General features: G+C 37.3%; 2 protein-coding genes across 2 annotated transcripts; one reads left to right on the forward strand and one right to left on the reverse strand.

Moving 5' to 3' along the window:
- Positions 1 to 11,783: 11,783 nt before the first annotated feature.
- LOC130986329 (uncharacterized) lies at positions 11,784 to 18,061 on the reverse strand. Its single transcript, XM_057909716.1, has 2 exons — positions 15,598 to 18,061; positions 11,784 to 12,480 (listed from the first exon to the last, which is right to left on the reverse strand). Exons 1-2 carry the CDS (start codon positions 17,591 to 17,593, stop codon positions 11,843 to 11,845), a joined length of 2,634 nt encoding a protein of 877 aa, XP_057765699.1. The 5' UTR covers positions 17,594 to 18,061; the 3' UTR covers positions 11,784 to 11,842.
- A 1,489-nt stretch (positions 18,062 to 19,550) lies between these two features.
- Positions 19,551 to 20,942, forward strand: LOC130986358 (uncharacterized). The gene has a single exon (XM_057909750.1). It carries the CDS (start codon positions 19,853 to 19,855, stop codon positions 20,768 to 20,770), a length of 918 nt encoding a protein of 305 aa, XP_057765733.1. The 5' UTR covers positions 19,551 to 19,852; the 3' UTR covers positions 20,771 to 20,942.
- The last annotated feature ends 2,472 nt before the right edge of the window (positions 20,943 to 23,414 follow it).

Here is a 23,414-nt window from a genome sequence, read left to right on the forward strand (position 1 = left end):
TGGAACCATTTTAGGCGCATATTTTTCCAAATTAATTCTAACCACTAGATCTTCAATTTTAAAGGCTAAGATGTGGTTCCTAGTTCTCATTTTAAAAGAGGTTTTTATTAGAACCTCTTCCTATATATATATATATATATATATATATATATATATATATATAGGCCAAGGTTCAATGAAGAAGGCCTAAATGTAAGAAAGAAGAGAGAAGTAATCTCATCCGTTGATCTTATCTAATCTAACGGACATGATTTGTTCACGCCATGTTCAACGGATTTTTTCGTTGAACATATGGGGGGTCGAAACCCATAACCCCCAAAAATATTGTATATGTTCACGAATGTTCAACGAAAAAATCCGTTGAACATGGCGTGAACAAATCATGTCCGTTAGATTAGATAAGATCAACGGATGAGATTACTTCTCTCTTCTTTATTACATTTAGGCATTTTTCATTGAACCTAACCCTATATATATATATATATATATATATATATAGGGAAAGGCTAAAATAAGAACATTTCTTAAGATATAAAATAAGAATCATTTTCAGCCCTTAGATCATCAAGATCTACGGTTGATTCGTAATCCTGTTGGATGAATTTATGGTCCTGAGTTCGAATCCCAAAGGTAGCAAAAATTTATTTTTCACAATTCATACCTTTATACAGCGAATTCATACGTGTTCTACATAAAATTCATACATTAAAAATTGCTCTTATTTCTTATTTTAAGATGTGCTCTCACGGTAGCCCTCCCCTATATATATATATATATATATATATATATATATATATATATATATATATATAGGTGTGGGCTACCGTGAGAGCACATCTTAAAATAAGAAATAAGAGCAATTTTTAATGTATGAATTTTATGGTCGTGAGGGCTATAATAAAAACACATTTTATTGTATAAAATAGGAACCATTTTCAACCCTTAGATCATCAAGATCTACGGTTGATTCATCACCTTGTTGGATGAATTTATGGTCGTGAGTTCGAATCCCATAGGTAGCAAAAAAATTATTTTTCGCAATTCATACATTTACACAGAGAATTCATACGTGTTTTACATAAAATTCAAACATTTTTACTGGTTTGTAGTTTTTATTTTAAGAGTTGTTTTTACTGTAGTCATTCCCTATATATCTATTTATTATATGAAAACACAGTTTGTGGCAAAATTGTAATTAAAGAATCAATCAAAGAGTATTTATAAAACTCAACAAATCCCATATCCCATATATTTTCTCTTTCTTCTCTTTCATCATATCATTCTTCAATTTTCTATTCTCTCTCTCTCTCTCTCTCATATTCTCTTTTTCATATTTTGATGATTTTTTTAAAAAATCAAATTTTATTTATAAAAAATATTCTATATATATCTTAAATTAAAGATGAATGCAAGATCTTTGATTTGGTATCAAATAATTATTCAACTCTTTTATTAGTATTCTAATAAATTCTAATAATATAATTTATTTTCCTACTTATCAATTGAAGCTTTTCTAATAAGATCACATAGGTAATGATCTAACTTAGAAAAAAATAATTTTATGCATGATTAGCTTATGTTTTAAAACTATATATTGTGATGTGAAAACTCTTTTTTTATTATTTCTTCGTTTCTTTTAATTTGAATGATGTGTTTATTCTATAATTTTAAGGAAGAAAATAAAGTTTTCCATCAAATAGATGGAAAATTAAAAATGATACTTTTCAAAATTATAAAATAAAATTAAAGATCTTTACTGAGTAATTGATGTAGATTATTTTATTTTTTAAGAAAAAATATTTTACATTTACTTATATTCTAACTATATTTAATATTTATTTTTTATTTATTTGATATATCATTTAATTTATTTATTTTTGATAAATTAACATGATTAAATGAAGAAATTTAAAGGCCGCGCCACAGGGGCTCGAACCCAAGACCTTCGATTTAAGACATTAACCCCTGATCGCTTAACCGATACACACGCTACATCGTTTAATTTTGATGCAAAACTATGTTCGTCGTGCATCGCACGGGCGAATGTACTAGTATTTTTTTTATTAAATTGAGGTTTTTTATAAAAAGAAAAAGAAAAAAGCCTTTGAAAGCACAGTAATGCAGACTAGAGGCACGAGACTCGGAAAGGAGCTCGTCAAACAGGAAACAAAGCAAAAAGCGATTTAAAAACCATTCAAAAAATCGTCCACCTCCATTTCGTCCGACCAACGGCCTGTGGCGATATTATTCATAACACGCAAACTAGCACTTCCGCTATGATCAATGACGAAGTCCCTCGGCTTCTGACCCATTTCCTCCGCATTTCTGAGGCGGCTTTTTATGCTATCTTCCTGATTCTGTGGAACGCGCGGACGTTCCATACCTTTTGGAGGACGTCCCCGTCGCTTAGGCGGTGCTTGCTCAACAAGCATTTGCATTCATTGGCTAACCTGCGCCTCTAACCGACTGATACGACTATCAATATCTTCTGGAGCAGTAGTGTGCGAGTCTTTGCTTTGCCCACCCAAATCACCATCCAGTTTTTTAGCCTGCTGACTAACCAACTCTCCAGCTTGCTTAGAATGGCGAGCTTCATCCAAATCAGCAGAAGCCGTAACAATCTCAGTCGGATCCCCAGCCGGCGTCTCCATCTCAATTTCCTCGTCCACCTCGTCCTCACTACCAGTCGTCTTATGAAGCTCCTGATCAACCGAAACCAACACCGCTGCCTCCGGCTCGTATAACGCTATCTCCTCAGAGCCATGATCGTCAACCCTCTTGGAATCCAGAACTGGGTTACTGCCAGCCATCTCATGGCCTTCATTATGGAAATCATGCTGCTGCACCCCCGTCGCCAAATGGCCAAAACCAGAAGTGTTCTGCTGTTCCCCCGTTGTTTGCACGATTGGGACAACAACCTTCTTGCCCTGCTCCACAATGTGCCATTGTTTATGAGTCACCACACCAGACTGATTGTTAGGAGCAGCCGTCAGATTTTCCTGAATAGCTACCGGCTCCACACGTCGCTTTTTTCGACATGTTTCTTGAGAATGCCCAGTTATTTTGCAACGACGACAGTAAAGAGGCAAATTTTCAAAGACAAATTCAACATGGAATGATGTATCCTCACCATCAATTAAAAGAGTAGAAGGTAGATTTTGCGACATATCGATTTCCACAAGGATTCTAGCGAATTGTCCGAAGTCACGTCGTGCCGACGCTCCATCGATCTTTAAGGGGTGACCCAAATATCTGCCAATTCCAGAAATAACATGTGGGTTCCAGTATTCTATCGGCAGATAGTGTATGCGAACCCAAACGTCCGCCAAAGGGGAATTCTCTTTGAAAGGATCAAAATTTCGAGTCCATTCACGGAGTCGGAGGAGCCCTTTTGAGAGCTCCCAAACTGCCTTTCCCTTTGCTGTAGCCTTATCTTCAGACGTAGTAAATCGGAGAGTGAAAAAAACCTTTTCCCAAAGGAATTAGTTGCCAATCAGAGGCTAAACTCCATAATCTCTGAAGTTCCCACTTTAGTTCCAAAGTTGATCTCGGTTTGTCTCCTTTCTGAAGAAACAAACGTCCTGTCAAAGCAAATTCAAAGGCCTTAATCTCCTTAAGATATAGATCCTTCGGTATTTTGAGGGAGAACTGATCGCCCTCCTTAGTAGGCCGCAGATCATGAAAAATGTGAGCAGCCAAATCCTGTATTTTCACCGGCTTCTTGCCAGTAGCCTCGGCATAAGAAACTCTATCGTCATTCTTAGGGGAGATGTTAACGATGTCGGAATAAGTGAGAATCTGGGTGGGTTGGTTATCTGTCAGATTTGATGAATTACCAGTAGATCGCATTCCGACGGCAACCGCGTCGGAATCAGTACCCGACCCCCTGGGAGGCAGACGCATACCATGGGAGAGATCAGGTTTAGTTCGAACATCAAAGTTGGAAGAAACCGGGGGAAGGTTAAGACCCCCCTTGTCTCGACCGATGATCGGCGAACTGGTGGCCATCCGCCGGAAGGGTGAGCCGGAAGGGTGGGGCGGCGCGGTGCAGATGCAGGCGGCGATGCAGGCTCTGGAGCAGGCGACCAATAAGCACAGCAGCAGCGAACGGGACGTCCGGAGACCAATGCCGGGCTTGAGGCAAGTGACGCGGCGGCCCCTCCTTAGCCGACTGCTGCCGGAGTCGCGTGAGGAGAGCAGCAGCAGAAGCGGGCCGGCTAGGTTGCTCCGAGCGCGGCGATGGCTGGCTGACGGTCTGAAACAGCAGCAGCGAACGGAGTGTCAGCGGGAGTGCAGCAGCGAACGGAGTGCAGCAGCGAACAACAGCGAACAGCAGCGAACGGGATCTGAGAACAACAGCAGCAACAGCAGCAAAAGTCACGCACGCACGCTCAGCGGGCTCACCGGAACAGCAGCAACGAACAGCAGCAGCGAAACAGGGGCCCGGCGAACAGCAGCAGCGGCCCGGCGTGAACTTTGAAGCTTTCGGTTTCAACGAAGCGTGCCTTTCGGTGGGTCAAAAGTTCCGCTTTCGGTGGGAGAAAAAAATCTCATTTTTCCAATTTACATACACTAATCAATCACGAATGTACTAGTATATATATATATACTACAGTATAAACACTTCTTAACATATAAAATACGAACTACCTAAAATGTATGAATTCTATGTAGAACATGTATGAACCTTGTGTGTAAATGTATGAATTGCGAAAAATAATTTTTTTGTTACCTATAGAATTCGAACTCGGGACCATAAATTCTTTCAACAAGATGATGTATCAACCGTAGATCTTGATGATCTAAGGGCTGAAAATGGTTTCTATTTTATATTTTATATATATATATAGAGGGGTGAGCTAAAATAAAAAATAAAATTACCAAAATTTATGTTTTTAAGATAGATGGCCAAATATTGAGTTCAATTGCTCAATATGACTATTTCAAAAGTTGGTTCTTGATTTAAAACAGCTTCACTATAAACTGATTTTGTCATTATTTTAATGATATTATATTGATTACTATTTTGTGTAATTCATTAATTTTATTTTCATAGAAAATATGATTATTATCTTTTTATTGTTTTAATTAAGTAGGTATCATTGTATATCGCATTAGAGTAACACTAATACTATCTTCGTCCCATTACAAATATCTCATTACTTTTGGATACGAAGAGTAAGCAATGAGTAATTAGTAGATAAAGTAGGTTGGTGGAAATTATTTAAATATTAGGTATCGAGATAGAATATTTTGTCAAAAAAGGAAGGGTTATTAGCGTGTAAATACACGAATTTTCAGCATTTTCTAGTTTTTCCCACGAACTTTATTTTTTGAATCTAAATACACAAACTTAGTGTTTTTCTGATTTTTCCCATGACAAACAATTCCGCTCACATTAAAATTGATTTGGCGTCTATGTGGCCTATTATTATTTAAGTGTCATATACATGTCAATATTTTAATTTCTATAAAAAAAAAATTTAACAAAAGATGAAACAAAATTAAAAGAGGTACCCTTCCCCACCCACTACGTAAAACAACAAAAATCCTTAAAAAGGAATAAAGCCATATAATTCATCTCATTCTCTGTGTAAACAACACAAATTCTTTTTTTTTTTAAAAAAAAAAGGCAAACTCATTATTCTATGAATTCTCGATGACATTCTCTATCAATTCTCTTCACTCTCTACTTTATGTCTCTAATTGGGGGTAGAATTAATTTTCGATAAACCCAGCCCGACAGTGTTGTTCGTGGTCCGAGAATGTCAAAGTCGACTGGAGTAATGGCGAACAGGTAGGTTCTCAATCACCACTTATAACTATGACGGTCATTCCACGTCAGCAGCTCCAGCGACCTCGTTAGCATCAATTTAGGGGAAAAAACATGGGAAAAATCAAAAAAATACTAAGTTTGTGTATTTAGATTCAAAAAATAAAGTTCGTGGAAAAAATTAGAAAATGTTGAAAGTTCATGTATTTACACGCAAATAACCCAAAAAAGAATGAGACATTTGTAGTGGAACATCCCATAATGAGATAAAATAGGATTTTTTGAGTTTAGTTTTTTTTTTAGTTTAATTTTTTATTTTAATCTTTTTTTAATTTTAAAATTTTATTTTTTAATTCTTTTAGTTTTTTTATCTAAATTTTAATTATTGTAATATTTTTAATTTTAAAATCTTTAATTTTATTTTAATTACTGTAATATTGAATTTTATTTTTAATGAAAAATAAAATTTCAAAATAGAAGAGCAAAAATAAGATTAAATAGAAATAAAGATTTTAACGCTCTTATAAAGTTAATGCACTATAAGGGTAAGGCCCTAAGGTGAGGACCACCAATTAGCGCCTCTTCTTAGAGGCTTTCCTGTGCGGATGCTCTTAGCTTACCTAATTAATTTCACCGTGTTGAAAGTTAGTATGTTATGACCAAAATTGCAAGTAATACATTTCACCGTGTTGAAAGTTATGTTATGACGAAAATTATAGTACTATTACTGATCTTATGATTAGATGCGAATTAAATACTGTAGTGTATATATATATAGTCTTTGTTGAATTCAACGTGAACAAATTCAATTTTTGAAAAGCGTGAAAGAGAGAAACTCTTTCAAAAACGAAACTGACGGCTTACGACATGATGTAAATACGAAGATAACAACAGCATTCTATTGAAGACTTTTGACATTTACTTTGGAATTCAATCATAAAGTCATATACTTGGCAATTGAACTCCCCAATGGCAAAAATAATTCGTTTACGTCTATATTAGTTTGTTGTCACCACTTTTATCTTTTTCAATTTTTGTAATATTTGTTGAGATTATAAATATTAGTATTTGACTTTTATTTTTATTTTTTTAAAATTATAAAAGGTATTTATATATATATATATTATACTCCATCTGTCTCACAAAAACATGAACATTTTATCATTTTGGGTCATCTCACAAAAATATAAATATTTTAATTTTGGTACACTACCCATCACAATTTCTTTTACTTTTTATCTCTATTTTTTATAAAGTAAGACCATTTTTCCACTCACAATACACTTTTATCTAATATTTTTTAAAACTCGTGCCACTTATAAACATTAATATTTTGTGAGACGGAAGAAGTACTTATATAATCAAATAAGTCATTACACAGCATGCAGACGAAACTTATATACGGTGCATAAATTACACCTCACGTAGGCGAGACCACTACACCTCTACACGGTGGGAAAATTACACTGTACGTAGACGGGACCAATACACCACAGTAATATATATATATATATATATATATATATATATATATATATATATATATATATATATATATAGGGAGAGGTTCAAGAAAGAACCATAAATAAAAAGAGACCGGAGAACCATTTTTAGCCATTCGATCATCAAGATCTACGGTGGATGCATCATCTTGTTGGATGAATGCAGATCCTGGGTTCGAATCCTGAAGGGAGCATTTTTTTATTTATTTTTTTAGTGCATTAATTTTAACAGCGAATGCATTAATTTTTACAATGGATGCATTAGATTTGATGGTTCTCCCGTTCTCACAAATAATGTAGTTCTCTCTAGAACCACACCCTATATATATATTAAAATTATAAGAGATATCTATTATATAATCAAATAAGCAATCCGCAAGCAGTCAGACAAGATTGAACTCAAGATCTTTCACAAAAGAGAGTCTTTGAGTGTCTCAACTTTGTTACTTGAACTACACCACAATAATATTCGATTATTTGACTTTTTATAATCTTTATTTGTTCAATAATTAGCGGCATTCATGCAATTTACAGTTAGAGAAGTCTAAAATAATAAGAATAGAATCTGATGGATAAAAATTAAAATCTTATAACCCACCTATTTATATTATATACTACTCCTTTCGTCCCATTATAAATGTCTCACTTTCCATAATGAGATGTCCCGTTACAATGTCTCATTCTTTTTTGGTAGTATATTTTCTCTCTAAATCTAATATTTAAATAGTTTTCACCAATCCATTTTATTTACTTTCTACTCATTTTTTAATCTTTGTGCCTAAAAGTAACGAAATATTTGTAATGGGACGGAGAGAATACTATTCTTTATGTCTACTCACTGGAAAATTTCATCAATTTTTTAAAATCAAACATTTAATTTTTAATTTTTTTTACTTTTGAGGTGGGGGAGGGGGAGCGGTTCGGTTAAATCAAACAATTAGTAGGAAACGAAAAAATGTTAAATTAATTAAAGTAACCAATGGAATCTATTCGATCGAGTTGACCATTTTAATGAGATACAAACCGTTTAAAAATCCCTAAACCGTAAATACATCACATATTATTAGTTCTATGGTTAACTATATTTTGTGTCTACTATTTTTTTTTAGAAAATGTCACTAATTTTTGTTTTTTTATTAAAAAGAATCTCAACTTTCAATATTTTTCAGAATATCTCATTATACAAAATTCAAAATTATGAATCATTGATCACGCAACAAAATGAAGTTGATTTACCTAATAATCTAGCGAGATAACTTATCATTTCATTGTTTGAATTTTGTATAGTGAAATATTTTTTGAAAAATATTTAAAGTTAGCAGTTTTTGAATAAAAATAAAAATTAAAAATAGTTTAAATAGAACGCAAGAAGTTGAAAACACGAAATATGATTAATTCTTAATTCAATATGAAGAAAAATGAATAAGACTGAGACTAATACAAAAATAAAATGCATTTAGTGGTAATATGTAGGCACGAAGAAAACTGAAACAATCTAAAAACATTAATCAGTCCATTTAATTTTTGGATGCGAAGACAAATATTTCTTCCTACACTAGGGATAGGGCTGAACTGTGGATAAGTACTGCACGCTAATACAAACAACAAAATTAAAAGAGTGTGGAATTAGTAAACTAAACGTGGTATATTAATAACCGTGTAGTATCCTTATCACCTTGCTTATAGTTGCCGCCACCAAACAAGAACAGTAGTCTATCCTCGATATATTAAAGACTCCAACTATTCAGAGTGCTCTTTATAATTAATGACTGTGTAATTAAGAAAAACTAAAGTTAATATTAATTTCATTATCAAATAAATAGTTACTTATGTACAATATACACCTTTTATATAGAACTGTTAAAAGTGACACAATCTAACCAGATCATAATAGGCCACAATTTTTTTTGACTTTAAACGTTTTGCGTATGTCAATGTGTCGATAATTTAAAAAAATTCAAACCGAGACGTCTTGGTTTTAATTTGTACAAAAATGGTGAATTGTGAATGTTACTTAATGTACGTAGTGTTTAAGAAGAAAATAAACATGAGTTAGTATAATTATATAAAAAGACAAAAAGGAGATAAAAATAGCAAAATTATAATTTTAATAGTGATGCTATATATTTCACCATATTATAGTCACTCATTTCTTCAAAAAAAAAAATATAGTCACTCACGCTAAATTATACAGAGACAAAACTGCTAATTATTAATATTTTGAATTAATTAAATACCACGTTAGTTATTATTTATAATTTTAATAAAAAATAATAAAACAATATACATATTAAATTATATATATATATATATATATTCTATTTTTTAAATAAAAAATACAGTATATTACCGTTTATGGCCAGCAACATTTGCTGCATAGATTTACTGTGTAGAAAATCCTAGAAACAAAGAAAAGATGTGGGAAAATTGGGCGTGGGCTTATGAAGCAATCAAAAGTCGACACGTGCAGAGATAGTAATGGTGAGTAGTTTCTCAGAAAAAATGCAACCACGAATTTGGCATTGTCTCCAGATGTTGCTGAGTCACGAGTGAGTTAGTTCGTTACTCCCTCCGTCCACAATTTAATGCCCTATTTGGGTATGGGCACGGAGACTAAAAAAGCTGAAAAAGGTGTTGTGGTAAAATATAAGGGTAGTTGACTAAAGTGATAAAGTGATAAAGTGTAGTAAATATAGAATATAAAAGTGAAAAAGGTGTTTGAAGGTGGGTCCATTAGTGGCAAAGGGTAGTAAATATAGAAAAAGTAGGAGAGTAAAAGGGTACAAAAAGCAAAACAGGGCATTAATTTGTAGACAGTTTTTTAAAGCCAAACAAGGCATTAAATTGTGGACGGAGGGAGTATCTCTTTTTCGTGCTCTTTCCACGTGGCAATACTGATTAAGTAATTATATATTGTAAATAATGTTGTGTTTTCTTTTAATATGTTTTCAAACCATTTACCACAAATATATACTCCCTCCATGGTCCGTACCCACCTATTTTGGGTATTCCACTTATGTTGAAATTATTTTTTATTTGACAAAAAAATTACTACTATTTATTCATATTTTCATTTTTTCATCTACATACAAAATACATCTTTCTTAATTTTCGTGTTAAAAAAAAAGTCTCATTATAACAGAGACGAAGGGAGTACTTTAACAAACCCAAACATGAACGAAAACTAAATTATAAAATTTAAAGATTCAATTATATCAATTATAATTTCTTTTTGTGCAACTGAAGAATTTCGCAATTATTATTCATAATATGGTTTGAACTTGTAATAAGTCACATATTGTATATGATAGCTGAACTAAAAAATTAAACTTCATGTACGGTGGGTTTATCATATAATCCTAAAATTGATGTCAATATTATGTTGCAAATTCATTCACTCTGCTACAATCTATATGGGATATTTCACAATAATTCATCGATATACTATATTATAAGAATAATTAATTAGATATATGTAAAATAAGATACGAGTAACTAATATTTTTTTTCAAATAAATAATTCGCACACAGATAAGACCTCTACACCATATAAAGATAGAAAAATAACCGCACGCAGAAGGAAACACTACCTACACAAAAGTGGAAATATTACTCATATAAAATTGGAAAAACTACATCACACGTAGGCGAGATTGAATCTAAAACTTCTGGTAAAAGAGAATCTTTGATATCTAACTTTATCACTTAAATTAAGTTTCATTGGCATACGAGCCACTAAATTACTTGATGTATTACTTGATACGTTGGATGATTATAGAGAAATTTAGCAGGGTAAATTAATGTTCTATGGATATGGTTGGTAAAAGTAAGAAAGAATATTACTCCCTCCGTCCCAATAAAAGTGGCCACTTTTTTATGGGCACGGAGATTAAGAAGGGGATTGTTATGTTTTACTCCCTCCGTCCCAATATTGTTGGCCACATTTGGTTTCGGCACGGGAATTAAGGAGTTGTAGATTAGTATTTTAAGTGTGTGGGTAATATAGTATAAAAGTAATAAAGTAGGAGAGAGAATGTGATAAAGTATGAGAGAGAAGGTAATAAAATGATAAAGTAGGAGAGAGAATGTAATAAAGTGATAAAGTAGGAGAGAGAATGTAATAAAGTGATAAAGTAGGAGAGAGATAATGTGATAAAATAAGAGATTGAATGTGATAAATATTTCAATTTTAGGAAAGTGGCCAACAATAGTGGGACAAACTAAAAAGGAAATGTGGCCAACAATATTGGGACGGATGGAGTAATTGAGTGTGACCCACCAAAATTAGTGAGTAATTTTTAAAAAGTGACCTACAATTGTTGACCAAATTAGTGAGTAATTTTGACATTTTTAGAAAGTGGCCTACAATTGTTGACCAAATTAGTGAGTAATTGTTGACTTAATTAAAGTAAACTTTTGCCATTTTTAGAAAGTAGCCACTTTTAATGGGACACCCAAAAAGAAAATGTGGCCACTTTTATTGGGACGGAGGGAGTATGTTTTTTTTTTTATCAGTAAAGTAAAACTTTTATTGAAAGAAAAGGGATCAAGGCATCAGGAATGCCAATCAAAACAATAAAACAAGTTTGAAGTCTTTGGAACACCAAGAAGTAAAAGGAATTCCTAACTCCACTATTTTGTAGGCCTCGTTCCAACTCCAAAGTCTCCCCTTAATCTGTAATACAAGTCTATCAATATCCCAAGCCTTGTCCTGAAAACGACTACCATTCCTGCTTTCCCAGAGCAACCACACTGTTCCAACCCACAAAGCTTTAAGCAGTCTTCTTTCTCTCTTCTTTTTTCCAGCCGCAATGAAAGAAATGAAGTGTTGAAAGATACCTCTCGGATTTGCCGTTTTGATGTCGAGCCATTGAAAGATCTGGTCCCACACCGCCGCTGCTTTCGGACAATGGAGGAACAGGTGTTCCGTCGTTTCCTCACTAGAAACACATGCATTGCACCATCTCTCCTCCACGCTGATCTGGACATTTCTTCTACTCAAATTATCACATGTTGCCAATCTGTTTCTAAGACATCTCCATGCCGTCACCTTGGCTTTATTTGGTGTTGGGGCCTTCCAAACCTTTGCCATCTCCAAAGGTAAAACTTGTTGCTCCATTCTTGTTTTTGCCACAATTTCATATGCCGACTTGATTGTGAAGCATCCATCTGTTGTCGCCTTCCAGTTCCATCCGTCTGTTACACCTACACAAGGAACAAAATCAGCAATCACCAACCGGAGATCCTCCGCAAGCCCTTTCTCCCTCTCCCCTTAACTCCCTCCTCCACTCCAACCTCCATACCCACGACCCTCCCTCCCAAAACCCGCTTTCACCAACCAGCCTTTTCTTGTTTAGGCTCAAATTATACAATCTCGGAAACACAAACTTAAGGGGTTTGTCTACCACCCACACATCCTCCCAGAAGCTGATCTCAAGCCCATCCCCAATTCTTCGCCTCAAATTATTGATGAACCACCGATCTCTCCTTCCTCCTCCCTTATCTACAATTTTTTGCCACCACCCTTTCTGTCCACCTCTTCCCGCCACCGAACATTCTCCCCCTTCCCCCCACACTAGCTCCCCATAAAGCGATTTGATCACCCTTACCCACAGAGCTTTCCCCTCCCCCAAAAACCTCCAGAGCCACTTACTTAACAGCACCTGATTAAACCAATCAATATTCCGAAACCCCAGACCTCCTGAATCCTTGTTGAGGCACAAGGCATTCCACTTAAACCAGGTGATACCGCACGTCTGTGTACCTCCTCCCCACAAAAATTTTGAGAACAGTGAATTAAGTTCCTTAATCACCGCTTTAGGTATGAAAGCGAGGGATAATTGATAAACCGGGATGGATTGCAACACCGACTTGACTAGAGTAATTCGTCCTGCCAGCGAAAGATGTCTCTTCTTCCAGCTTGCCACTTTGTTTGAAACTTTTTCAACCAAAAACTTCCAATCTCCAACACCATTGCTGCGCCCCCCCACTTTAGTACCCAAGTAGTTGCACGGAAAGGATCCGATCTTGCACATGAGGAGCGATGCCCATCTCCTCTCAACTGCGTCATCCACTCCCACTGTCAGAAGACAACTTTTGTCAAAATTTACCGCTAAACCCGAGACAAACTGAAAGAGAATCAGGAGTTTCTTCACGCTCTCCATATTTATGTCATCTGCCTCCAACAAGAAGATAGTATCGTCCGCGTACTGCAGATGTGAAATGGGCACTTTATCCTTGCCAATCTTCGCCGGAACCAGGAGCTGCCTCTCCGCTGCTCTTTCAATGAACTCGTTGAGGCCTTCTGCCACAATAAGGAAAAGGAAAGGTGACAACGGGTCACCCTGTCTCAAACCTCTCTCCATTTTGAAGTCTCCCGTCGATGACCCGTTCACCAATACACTTGCCGTTCCAGATTCCAGACTCCCTTTAATCCACTTCCTCCAAAGTCTGTCAAAGTTAAGTCGACTGAGAAGCATATCCAAGAAATCCCATTGCACAGAGTCGTATGCTTTTGCGAAGTCAATCTTGAAGAAAATACGGCCCACTCTCTTCTTTTTTGCCTCAAAAATAGCTTCATTCAGGATAACCACCCCATCCAGGATGAAGCGACCCTTGACAAACGCACTTTGATTATCAGAAATGATCGACCCCATAACCCTCTTCAATCTGTCAGCCAGGATTTTAGCCACAATTTTATACAAGCTGGTGATAAGAGAAATTGGGCGAAAATCATCGATCGACCCAGCCCCTTCTTTCTTCGGAATCAAAACAATAAAAGAGACGTTACCACCTTTCGGTATGTTCCCATTTTCGTGAAATTCCTTCAAAACCTGGAGTAAGTCCTCTTTAACCACGTGCCACGCCGCTCTCCAGAATGTGAAGTTAAATCCATCGGGTCCCGGACTCTTGTCTCCACAACAGCTCCACACTGCTTCTTTAATCTCGTCCAGATGAAAATCCCTGATCAGCCAATGCCTCTCTTCATTTGAAATTCTCCTCCTCATGAAGTCCAACGGGAAATCAGGCATCTGTCGTTCTTTCCTTTTGAAAAAAGCTTCAAAATGATTTCTCACTCTTGCTTTAACCTCTTCCGGTTTAGATATCCACGAGTTTTCAAAGAGCATTCCGCCAATCTCGTTTTTAATCCGTCTCCCACGAATTGCCCTATGGAAAAAACCCGAATTTGTGTCTCCTTCTTTGAGCCATTTGAGTTTGGCTTTCTGTTGCAGCGTCATCTGCTTATTCTTGAGTTGAAGGGAGAGCAGGGCTTGAATCTCATTTCTCCTAATCACCTCTGATTCTTCAAGACCTCTTTGCTCGTCCACCTTATCCTTCTCTTGAAGTTCCTTCTGAAGTTCTTGAATTTTGTAGTCAATGTCACCGAAAGAAGTCCGATTCCACACCTTCAAGGCCTCTTTAACTTTCTTCAATTTCTCCTTAACCACAAAAAAACTCCATCCCCCCACATTAGTCACCGTCCACACCTGCTTGACCATCTCCTCGAACTCCGAATGATTCACCCATGCATTGAGGAATCGAAAAGGTCTTGGTCCCCAATCTTCCGATCTTGTAGTGAGAATAATCGGACAATGATCCGAAATTGAACGTTGAAGTCCTCGTGCCGACGTCCCTTCCCAAGCAGCCAGCCAATTCTCATTAACGAGGAAGCGATCAATCTTACTCTTGCACTTTCCATTTGGTTTGTACCAGGTAAATTTCCGACCTTGAGTTTTAATTTCCTCCAGATCGTTCCCCCGGATAAATTCTTCAAAACTTCTTGCATCAGCCACTCCAAACGCCTCCCCACTGCCCACACGTTCATCCCTCCTCCTAACTGAGTTAAAGTCTCCCAAGATACAGACACTCCTATCCGTATTTTGTTCCACAATTGAGCTTAAGGCATCCCACAAGATCCGCTTTTCCCCTGAGCCGACAGGTGCGTACACATTGATGATGCAACATAAGATATCACCCTCCTTGTACCTACCATTCACCACCACCGCCCCCGGTAAATCCCACGTACTAGAGGCTTCAAACACCTCCCTATTCCACAAGCAAACAATTCCTCCAGCCCTTCCCTCCGAATTCCTAATCGCTATGTCTGTATAATTAGACCCCCACCAAGATTTACAGAACAAGTCCCTAAACACCTCCATCTTTGTCTCCTGTAAGCAACAAAAATCGATCTTCTGCCCTTTCACCAAATCAGTAACATCTCTCTGCTTCGCAACACTCCCCAAGCCCCGAATGTTATAAGATAACAAATTCATTAAACATTCCTCAAAATACTCCCAGCAATTTCGCAAGAAAGAAAATTACCTTGTACCTCAATCTGTCGAGCAACATCTTCGTCTGGAATTCTACTTGACAGCCCGATCTTCTTTCCAAAATCCCAGATCTGTTGACCTGAACTTTGCTCCCCAATTGTCGTCTCCTGCCCTTCTTCGTTCTCCCCCTCTCTTTCCTGCTCTGCCACTTCCTCCCCCCTTCCATCAATTGGCTCTAAATCTGAAATGAAGTGTTCCCATTTCTCTTTCTCCCTGTTTCTATTCTTTTTCTTTTCTCTCCCTTTTTTTCCTTTTGAATTTCGATCCCCACACCTTTTACTTTGGTTTGAACAACTTCCTTCCTCGTAGCTAAAAATCGGCGGCTCATTCCTTTCGATCCTTTGCCCTTCCTCTTTCGACGCCGTGTCATCTGCAACATTTTTGGCACCTTGATTTTCCATGTACACAACTGAATCGGCTTCTTCCCTTTCCAGAATAGCGCTTCTCTTCTCTCCTTGCGCTTGGGTCGACATTAAGGTATGACCTCCCTCACAAACGCTTCTTCCTGGCCCATCAAGAGAAACACCAGTAAAGCCACCAGTTGGGCTTTTTTGTTGTACCTTCTGAGAGTCGGCCCAGTTTTGTTCCTCAAAAATTTGGTTTGGACTTTGAAAAGCGTGGCAGTCCATCTGCCCATCCTTAACGAGTGGTTGACTCTCACCTTCGGCCCCAACCAAATTTAAAAGCATTTTCGATCCTCCTACCAACGTCCCCTCATAATTGGTTTCCTCGACAAACGTGTCTGCATGGATCGAATGAGACGAAACGTTGATTTCTTGGAGAACCGAAACATCATCATCCCTTTCACCGCTCTCGTTCTGATCTCCGATGGTTGCAGCTGCCGGATCCATGGACTCCTCCCCGCTCGTCCATCCTGCATCCGATCCCGAATCCTCGAACTCCGTCTCTCCGAGCATGGAAGAAAAAGGATTCTCGTGAATTTCCTCAATACGAAACGTAAACCTTGCTCCATTAATACAACACTCCGTCACTTGATCAATGGATCTAAGGCCCGTGGAGATTTGAATCAAAGCAACATCCAGTTTTTCTTTTTCTTTCGTCTTCTCATGCATCTTCAATACCCGACCGAACTTTGCAGTTGCCAACTCAAAGAAACGATGATTCCATGCATGTAGTGGGATCCCGACCCACCTCGTCCACACCACTCGTTGTTGAAACACATCCACAACGTTCCATTTCCTCTTCCATTGAAACCAGAACTCACTCCATTCATCCATCTCCGTTAAAACTTTTTCTGTTGGCGCGTCACAGACACTACGTATCAACACCAAATTTCCTCCCATCGTCGTCACCTTCAGTTTCCCAGCAATTTCGCTATTGATTTCTTCTTTAATCTCTTCCCATAAGAACTCATCTTTGATGAAACCCGTGAAGGCTCCATCTAGCCATCGTGTTTCCTCATCCGAAGTTTTGAACTGAAGCAAATCCGAAGATCCTGACTCCCCTTCTTTGGATCCAGTGAGCACCTCCTTAAAAGAAACCCCCATCATCCTTTTTGCGGCATGCACGACCTTTGTTTTTTCCGTCTTTCTACCTGCATCGGCTTTGAATCCCTTCCCTTTACTTCCTTGGATCTTCACTTCTCTCTCGAATCTCGGTTTGAACACCCTAATTTTATAGCTCCCAATCCACAACTTATTAAGTTGTTCCAGCAAACCGTCCCTATCTTCAACGTCTTCGAAGCGAACAAAACCGAAAGGCTTCCCTTTTTTGTCTCTCTTTCTTGGACAAAAGATGTCTGTCGGTTCTCGCACGGAACCGAACTTTCTCCTCAAAAAATCAAAGCTACATTCTTCTGGAATGTTGTTGAAAAAGAATGTAACTTTTTGTGCTTCATTCTCGTCTCTTGCTTTCCAAAGTTTCGAAAACCTTTGAGTCTTTTGGTTCAGCTGCTTCTTCACCATCCCATCGGCTCCGTTCCTCACTTCCCCTCGTCTCCTCACCTCCCTCCAGACCTCCTTTCCCATCTCTTAAAATGGAACTATTCAAAATGCAGCCCGCCGCAGATGATAGCCGCACTTCCGCCGCATCTCCCCGCCGCTAGACTGCTTGAGACCTTATATCCGGCCCCCCCGAACGCGTCCGACTGGAAAACCGTATCCACTGCGACTCCGGAGATGCCCGATATGGAGATCCGAGGTTCGCTAAAGAGACCTAGAGAAAAAGTGGTGACATGCTGCTCCAAAATGGTCTGCTGAAAGCGGATCGAGCTGATGGGATCGGAATCCCCCTCTGCTACAGTAGATCAATTTTCGACGGCGGTGAGAACGATCACGACTAGATCAACGACGATGTTGCAGAAGACCTGTCTGGAGGCGCGGTCTCGCCGGACTGTATAGCTGCGGTGGCCCTGGATTTGTGGTCTCGCCGGACTGGAGAGCAGCTGTTTCAGTTCTGGATCGCGTCTCGCTGGTCTTCTTTTGGTTAAAACCGACGAGATCGCCGGACTGGGAGGCTGCGGTGGATCTGGATGCGTGGTCTCGCCGGAGTGGAGAGCAGCTGTGGCAGTTCTGGATCGCGTCTCGCTGGACTTCTTTTGGTTAAAACCGACGAGATCTACGGCGATATTGGGAAATGTACGATCCCTGCGCGAAGAATCCAGATCCGACGGAGAACTCGAATGCGCAGATCACGATCCGCGAAGCAGGACCGCCAATGGCGATTGAAATTCTGAATTCGGACAGCGTCGCCTTTTGAGTACTTTGCCGGGCTACTATCGTTTGATATGTAATCCCGATTTGGAGGTTTCAATTTTCACCAAAGATTGCGTAGGTCGGTTTCTCTTCTTTGAGGATTTCAGATTTGCGGCAATCGTTAGTAGTGGAGGCGGATCTCCGCCGCCGGATGCTCAGATCCAGGGGCCAACGGCTATAGCACCGAATCTGGCCTCAAGCAGAGAGGGTTGAGGGCGGCGAAGAGGCGCCAATCGCTGACTCAGATGAGGTATCCCTAAGCTGGCTGACCCAGATAGAAGGAGGCTGACTTCGATCTGGAATTGGGATGAAGAAGGCTGGATTTGTACCCGGCGACGGCATACGCTGGAGTCTTGAGGTGGCAACGGCTGCCGGAGAATTATGGAGAAGAGAGATGGGCGACCATTGTCCCCAGAAAACTGAATCCCGCCGGAGAAGAGGATGAGATCTGATTCGACTTCTCTTCTGCTACGATGGGTTGCTTTCTTTCTTTCTCTCTCTTGCTACGGGACGGAGGGAGTATGTTATCTGAAATAATATTATAACTGCTATTGTTGGAGTCTTATCCCATATTCAGATACAAAATTTAGGTATCATATGAGCCATTGATGTCTATGTCCATATAATAGTTCCATTGGATAAGCGCACTTTTCATATTCCAAATTTAATTATTTAGAAAGCATTTGTTTATTAAGGGTTCCAGCTTACAATAAGTGAAAAAAAGTGTTTGGCTTCCTTTTTCTGAGTCCTCAATATTTGAAATGAAGATAATCAATCTTTATCCTATAACCCAATCATCTCCACCACACTAATGATGACTAACAACCCCAGTTTTTTTGGTCGTTTTTTTAAGGGTAAATATCACTTTAAACCCCAAACTATTTTTGCACTATCAATTATATCATGAACTATCGAAAATAATTTTTTAAACCTTGAACTATCAATTTTGTATCAATTGTACCATTCGTTCATTTTTTTAACTTCAAAAATTTGACGTGACTCACCGGATACTACAATGTATTTAGAATCATTCTTTTTTTGACCTATATTGTATAAAACGACGTGATTATATGCATTACTTATTACAAATTTAAAGGATGAAAAAGGGATAAAGGGCACAATTGATACAAAATTGATAGTTCAAGGTTTAAAAAATTATTTTCAATAGTTTAGGATATAATTGATAGTGCGAAAATAGTTTGGGGTTTAAAGTGATATTTACCCTTTTTTTAATTAAATGTTATTATCAACCAAACCCCCTTTTTAAAATACCATTATTTAACACAGCCATCTGTCTCTGTCTGGGTACCATTGATTATTATATATACAGCTTACCATCCTCCCACAACCTCTCCTCCATCTCTCTTTCCCCCTCTCTCCGTAAACAGTTCAGCAAAAGCGAATTCTTATTCATCTTTTCTTCCAAACCATCACACACAGAAAAAGGGGCTAAATCCCCACCTCAGATTACACCTGCAGCTAGCTGTAAATTTCAATTATATCTGAGATAAATCTGGCAAAATTGAAGAAATTATGGAAATCCCAGAGATAAACATGTTGTGCGATTTCGAAGCAGGAATCAAATGCCTGCAAAATCCGTCTGTCAACTCCCGTATCTTTTCATTTCCAACCTTCTGGAAATGGGGCGCTTTGATTTTTGCGATTTTTGCTACTTTTAGTAGCATAATTAAAAGAATTAAGCTTATTTTCATTCGTTTCCATACTGTAAAACCTTGTTTCAATCAAACCGAAGACGTCTTCGAGTTCAGCGACGACGACGACGTATCGCTAGCGTCTTCGGATGATGAACAGGAAGGAGAAGAAGATCACCCCACGGCGACGAATCGAGGTCAACACCGCGTTGATGAAGATTTCTGCGTCCGGGGTTCAATTCTCAGCTATAAAAGCCAGTCGCAGAGCGGTCAATTGAGGCAGCGCAGGCGTCGGAGCACCAGCGGCGGTGTTTGGTCGGAATTCGCTTGTGGTAAAAATGTTGTTAAGCTTTGGGATAGCTTAGGATTTAGTCTTGATATTGATGAAGATCTATTCAATTATGATACGAATAGCGTAGTTTCTACGTGGGATTGCCATCAGGGAGAGAAAACTAGCGAGTTTTCCTGGGGCATTCCGGTGGCGGCGCCGACGGTGTTGTTGACGGCGGAGAGCAATGAGAAGGGAGACGGCGTGATTTTAGGAGGTTACGATACGAGGATGAGAAGCAGCGTCCCGGCGTTGTTCGCTGAGTGGAAGTCGCCGGCGGAGAATGTCGGCGGCGTTTCCACCGCCGGCGTCAGCAAGGTTTACGTCAGAGATGACGTGAGCGGGGTGGTAACGGTTGGTGATGTGAGGAATGTTAGGAGGCCGTTAGAATGTGTGAGAGAGTCTGACGGCGATACGTGGTGGGACGCTGACGCCGTTATTGTGGAGAATGAGTTTGAGTCGTCCAAGTAAAACCGGCCACCAAGTTCGACCGAGTTTTCCTAAGGTGACGCGGCCGGGTTTGAATGCAAGAGGGCAAAATGATGTCCAAGATTTTATTTTGCAACAAATCTAGTGATGGAAATACTCTGGTCTCTGTAAATCATTAATTCAATAAAATTTGCTCCATTATTTATTACTCAAATTCGCTCTCATTTTTTTTCCTTTTATTTGACGTGATAGATGCCTTGACATTAACCATTTAAAGGTAACTAGATAAGCTACTTACTACTCTCTCATTTTCATAATATAGGATGTTTTAGATTTTCAATATAAGATTTTCTACTCAAACAAAATTAATTATCTCTTTTTCCCCATTAAAATTTTCACTTTCTAACTCCCTCATTAAAAGATTAATTAAATTAATTTATCCTTTCCCCTTAAAACTTAAAAGGAAAATTTATAAATCTGTCATTAAGTTTATAGGAACATGTAGTAAATGAAGAGATATTTGATCCTGAGGTGTTATAAAAGAGAATGAGTTCTTAAAGTTTATTGTTAATTAATTTTTTTATTTATAATACAAAAACTTAAAACATCGTATATTTTTTAAAGGAGAGAGTATCGTACTATTTCATCGCTGAAAAGAAGGAGTACATTATTGTGGGCTTGTTTAATTTTTGAAAAGTGTGATTTATTTGCTGTAGTAATGTTTCTTTTAGAAACAAAAGGAAATTACACTAAATGAAGGAAGTTTAATAAAAGGATACTGATAATATTTCACCCCTCTTAAAGATAAAAATTACACATTAAGTCAATCTCGTCTAAGAAATTATGTGACAATGTTGTCATTCAAAGTTGTTGATTAAAATCTAGTTAACATTTTTTTTTATCTTTATTAGTTTTATGCACAGTTCTGATAGTAATAATTATATCGTCAAGAAAAGGGTATAGTTAAAAGGAAGAAATCCCAACGAAATTCACGAGTACATTGAAAATAATGACATAACTTTCCGAAAAAAACAATGACTTAATTTTCTTATTAAAATTGCTTAGCCTTAAATTTTTTTGCCTTGCTTGGCCGGTGAATTTTTTTATTACGCATAGAATAATTTATCTTTGCGGGTACGCAAAACAGATCTCGAGGAAGATTAGTTTAGTAATTACGCAATTAAGAAGTGTTTTTTTATTATTGCACATATATGTGATTCCTAATTAGTAGTTACAAGATTTGCAGACTCTGTCAAACGATTTCTACTTATTTTTATTTAAATTTTAAAGGTCAGATTTTGAATGCAATCAAAACTTATCCGGACTAGTCAGCAAATCAATAAGTATATAGTTCCAAGTTGATGGGGCGACATAATTAGAATTCACCACGCAATTCACATAACGAAAAATACTGCAATCTCCAAATATTGTTAAATATTTAGTAATTCATAAGATTATGCATTTTACTGTAAATATATGGTTTGAAAATATTTCTCAAGGAAATTAAAGGGGGAATAAATTAATGTTGTTCCGGCCAAAACTATTACCTTGCACGACATGTACCTCTATTATCTTTTTCCAAACGTTATTTTCTTGACAAAATCGTTGAAGAAAAAGAATTACAATAACTTTTTTAAAAATCTACGTCCAGTGTTTGTTAGGAAATTTTGCATTACCTAAAGGCTAAAACAAAAATGAAAGGTGTTAAACGAGTATTTGCAAAGGGTCAATTCGACGAAAGGAAGAGTGAGAACACAAAATTGCGATTTCTTTTTCTTCCTATGTAATAAAGACAGCTCACACACACAATAATTTTTTACATCACATTTTTGGCGTGGCCACACTTGTAATGCATAAGTCGTTTATCATTTTCTTGATCACGCGATACATGACGAGAAACAAAATTAAAATAACTAATGACAATTATTAACATTTTAATAAATCATATTATAATGTATGAAAAACTTGATTTAGAGATTTTAGCTCATGAAAATGGAATGAAATCAAATAAAGGAGTGGAATAATAACAATAATTATTACTTTTATTGAGTGTTTGATTTAACAATGAAAATGAATCACTACTAAGGGATTCCCTTTCTTTTGTTTTCCCTCTATTTTGAGGGGTAACAATTTAAGTATTTGAGTTACCCTCAACCTCAAGTAAAGATAATGGTTAACTCATTATCCAAACCAAACAATAAACAATAGATTCAATTAATTGAATCACTTTCTAACCTCCAAAAACATCCAATCAAACATGGGCTCAGTACATAATGGAAACGGCAAGAGATGGCCGGGTTAGTTATTGAAGTTTTGCATGTATTTAGATTTGCCAATAAAACAATACATGCTCTAGTGCAATATGTTGCGCAATTTACAAGTCTCACTGTTAATTTGAATGAAGGTTCACAACTTGTATGTAGTGTATACGCCAGTCGCCATCCATCCCCTAAATAATTTCTTAATTTCTTCTTTGGCTTCGTCCCCAAAAAATTTTTTATTTGTATTTTTAGACTATGCCCCATCACTAATAATGTATCATTTATTTTTATTTTTTATATTTTTACCACTCTCAATACTATTTACAATATATTTTAATCATTTTCAATACACTCGACAAATTGATCCTAAAACTCTTGTCTCTCCCTCCAAAAATTTGTTTTGGAGGACGAAGGGAGTAATTTTT

Source organism: Salvia miltiorrhiza, chromosome 5 (assembly GCF_028751815.1).
Source record: "Salvia miltiorrhiza cultivar Shanhuang (shh) chromosome 5, IMPLAD_Smil_shh, whole genome shotgun sequence".
NCBI lineage: Eukaryota > Viridiplantae > Streptophyta > Magnoliopsida > Lamiales > Lamiaceae > Salvia > Salvia miltiorrhiza.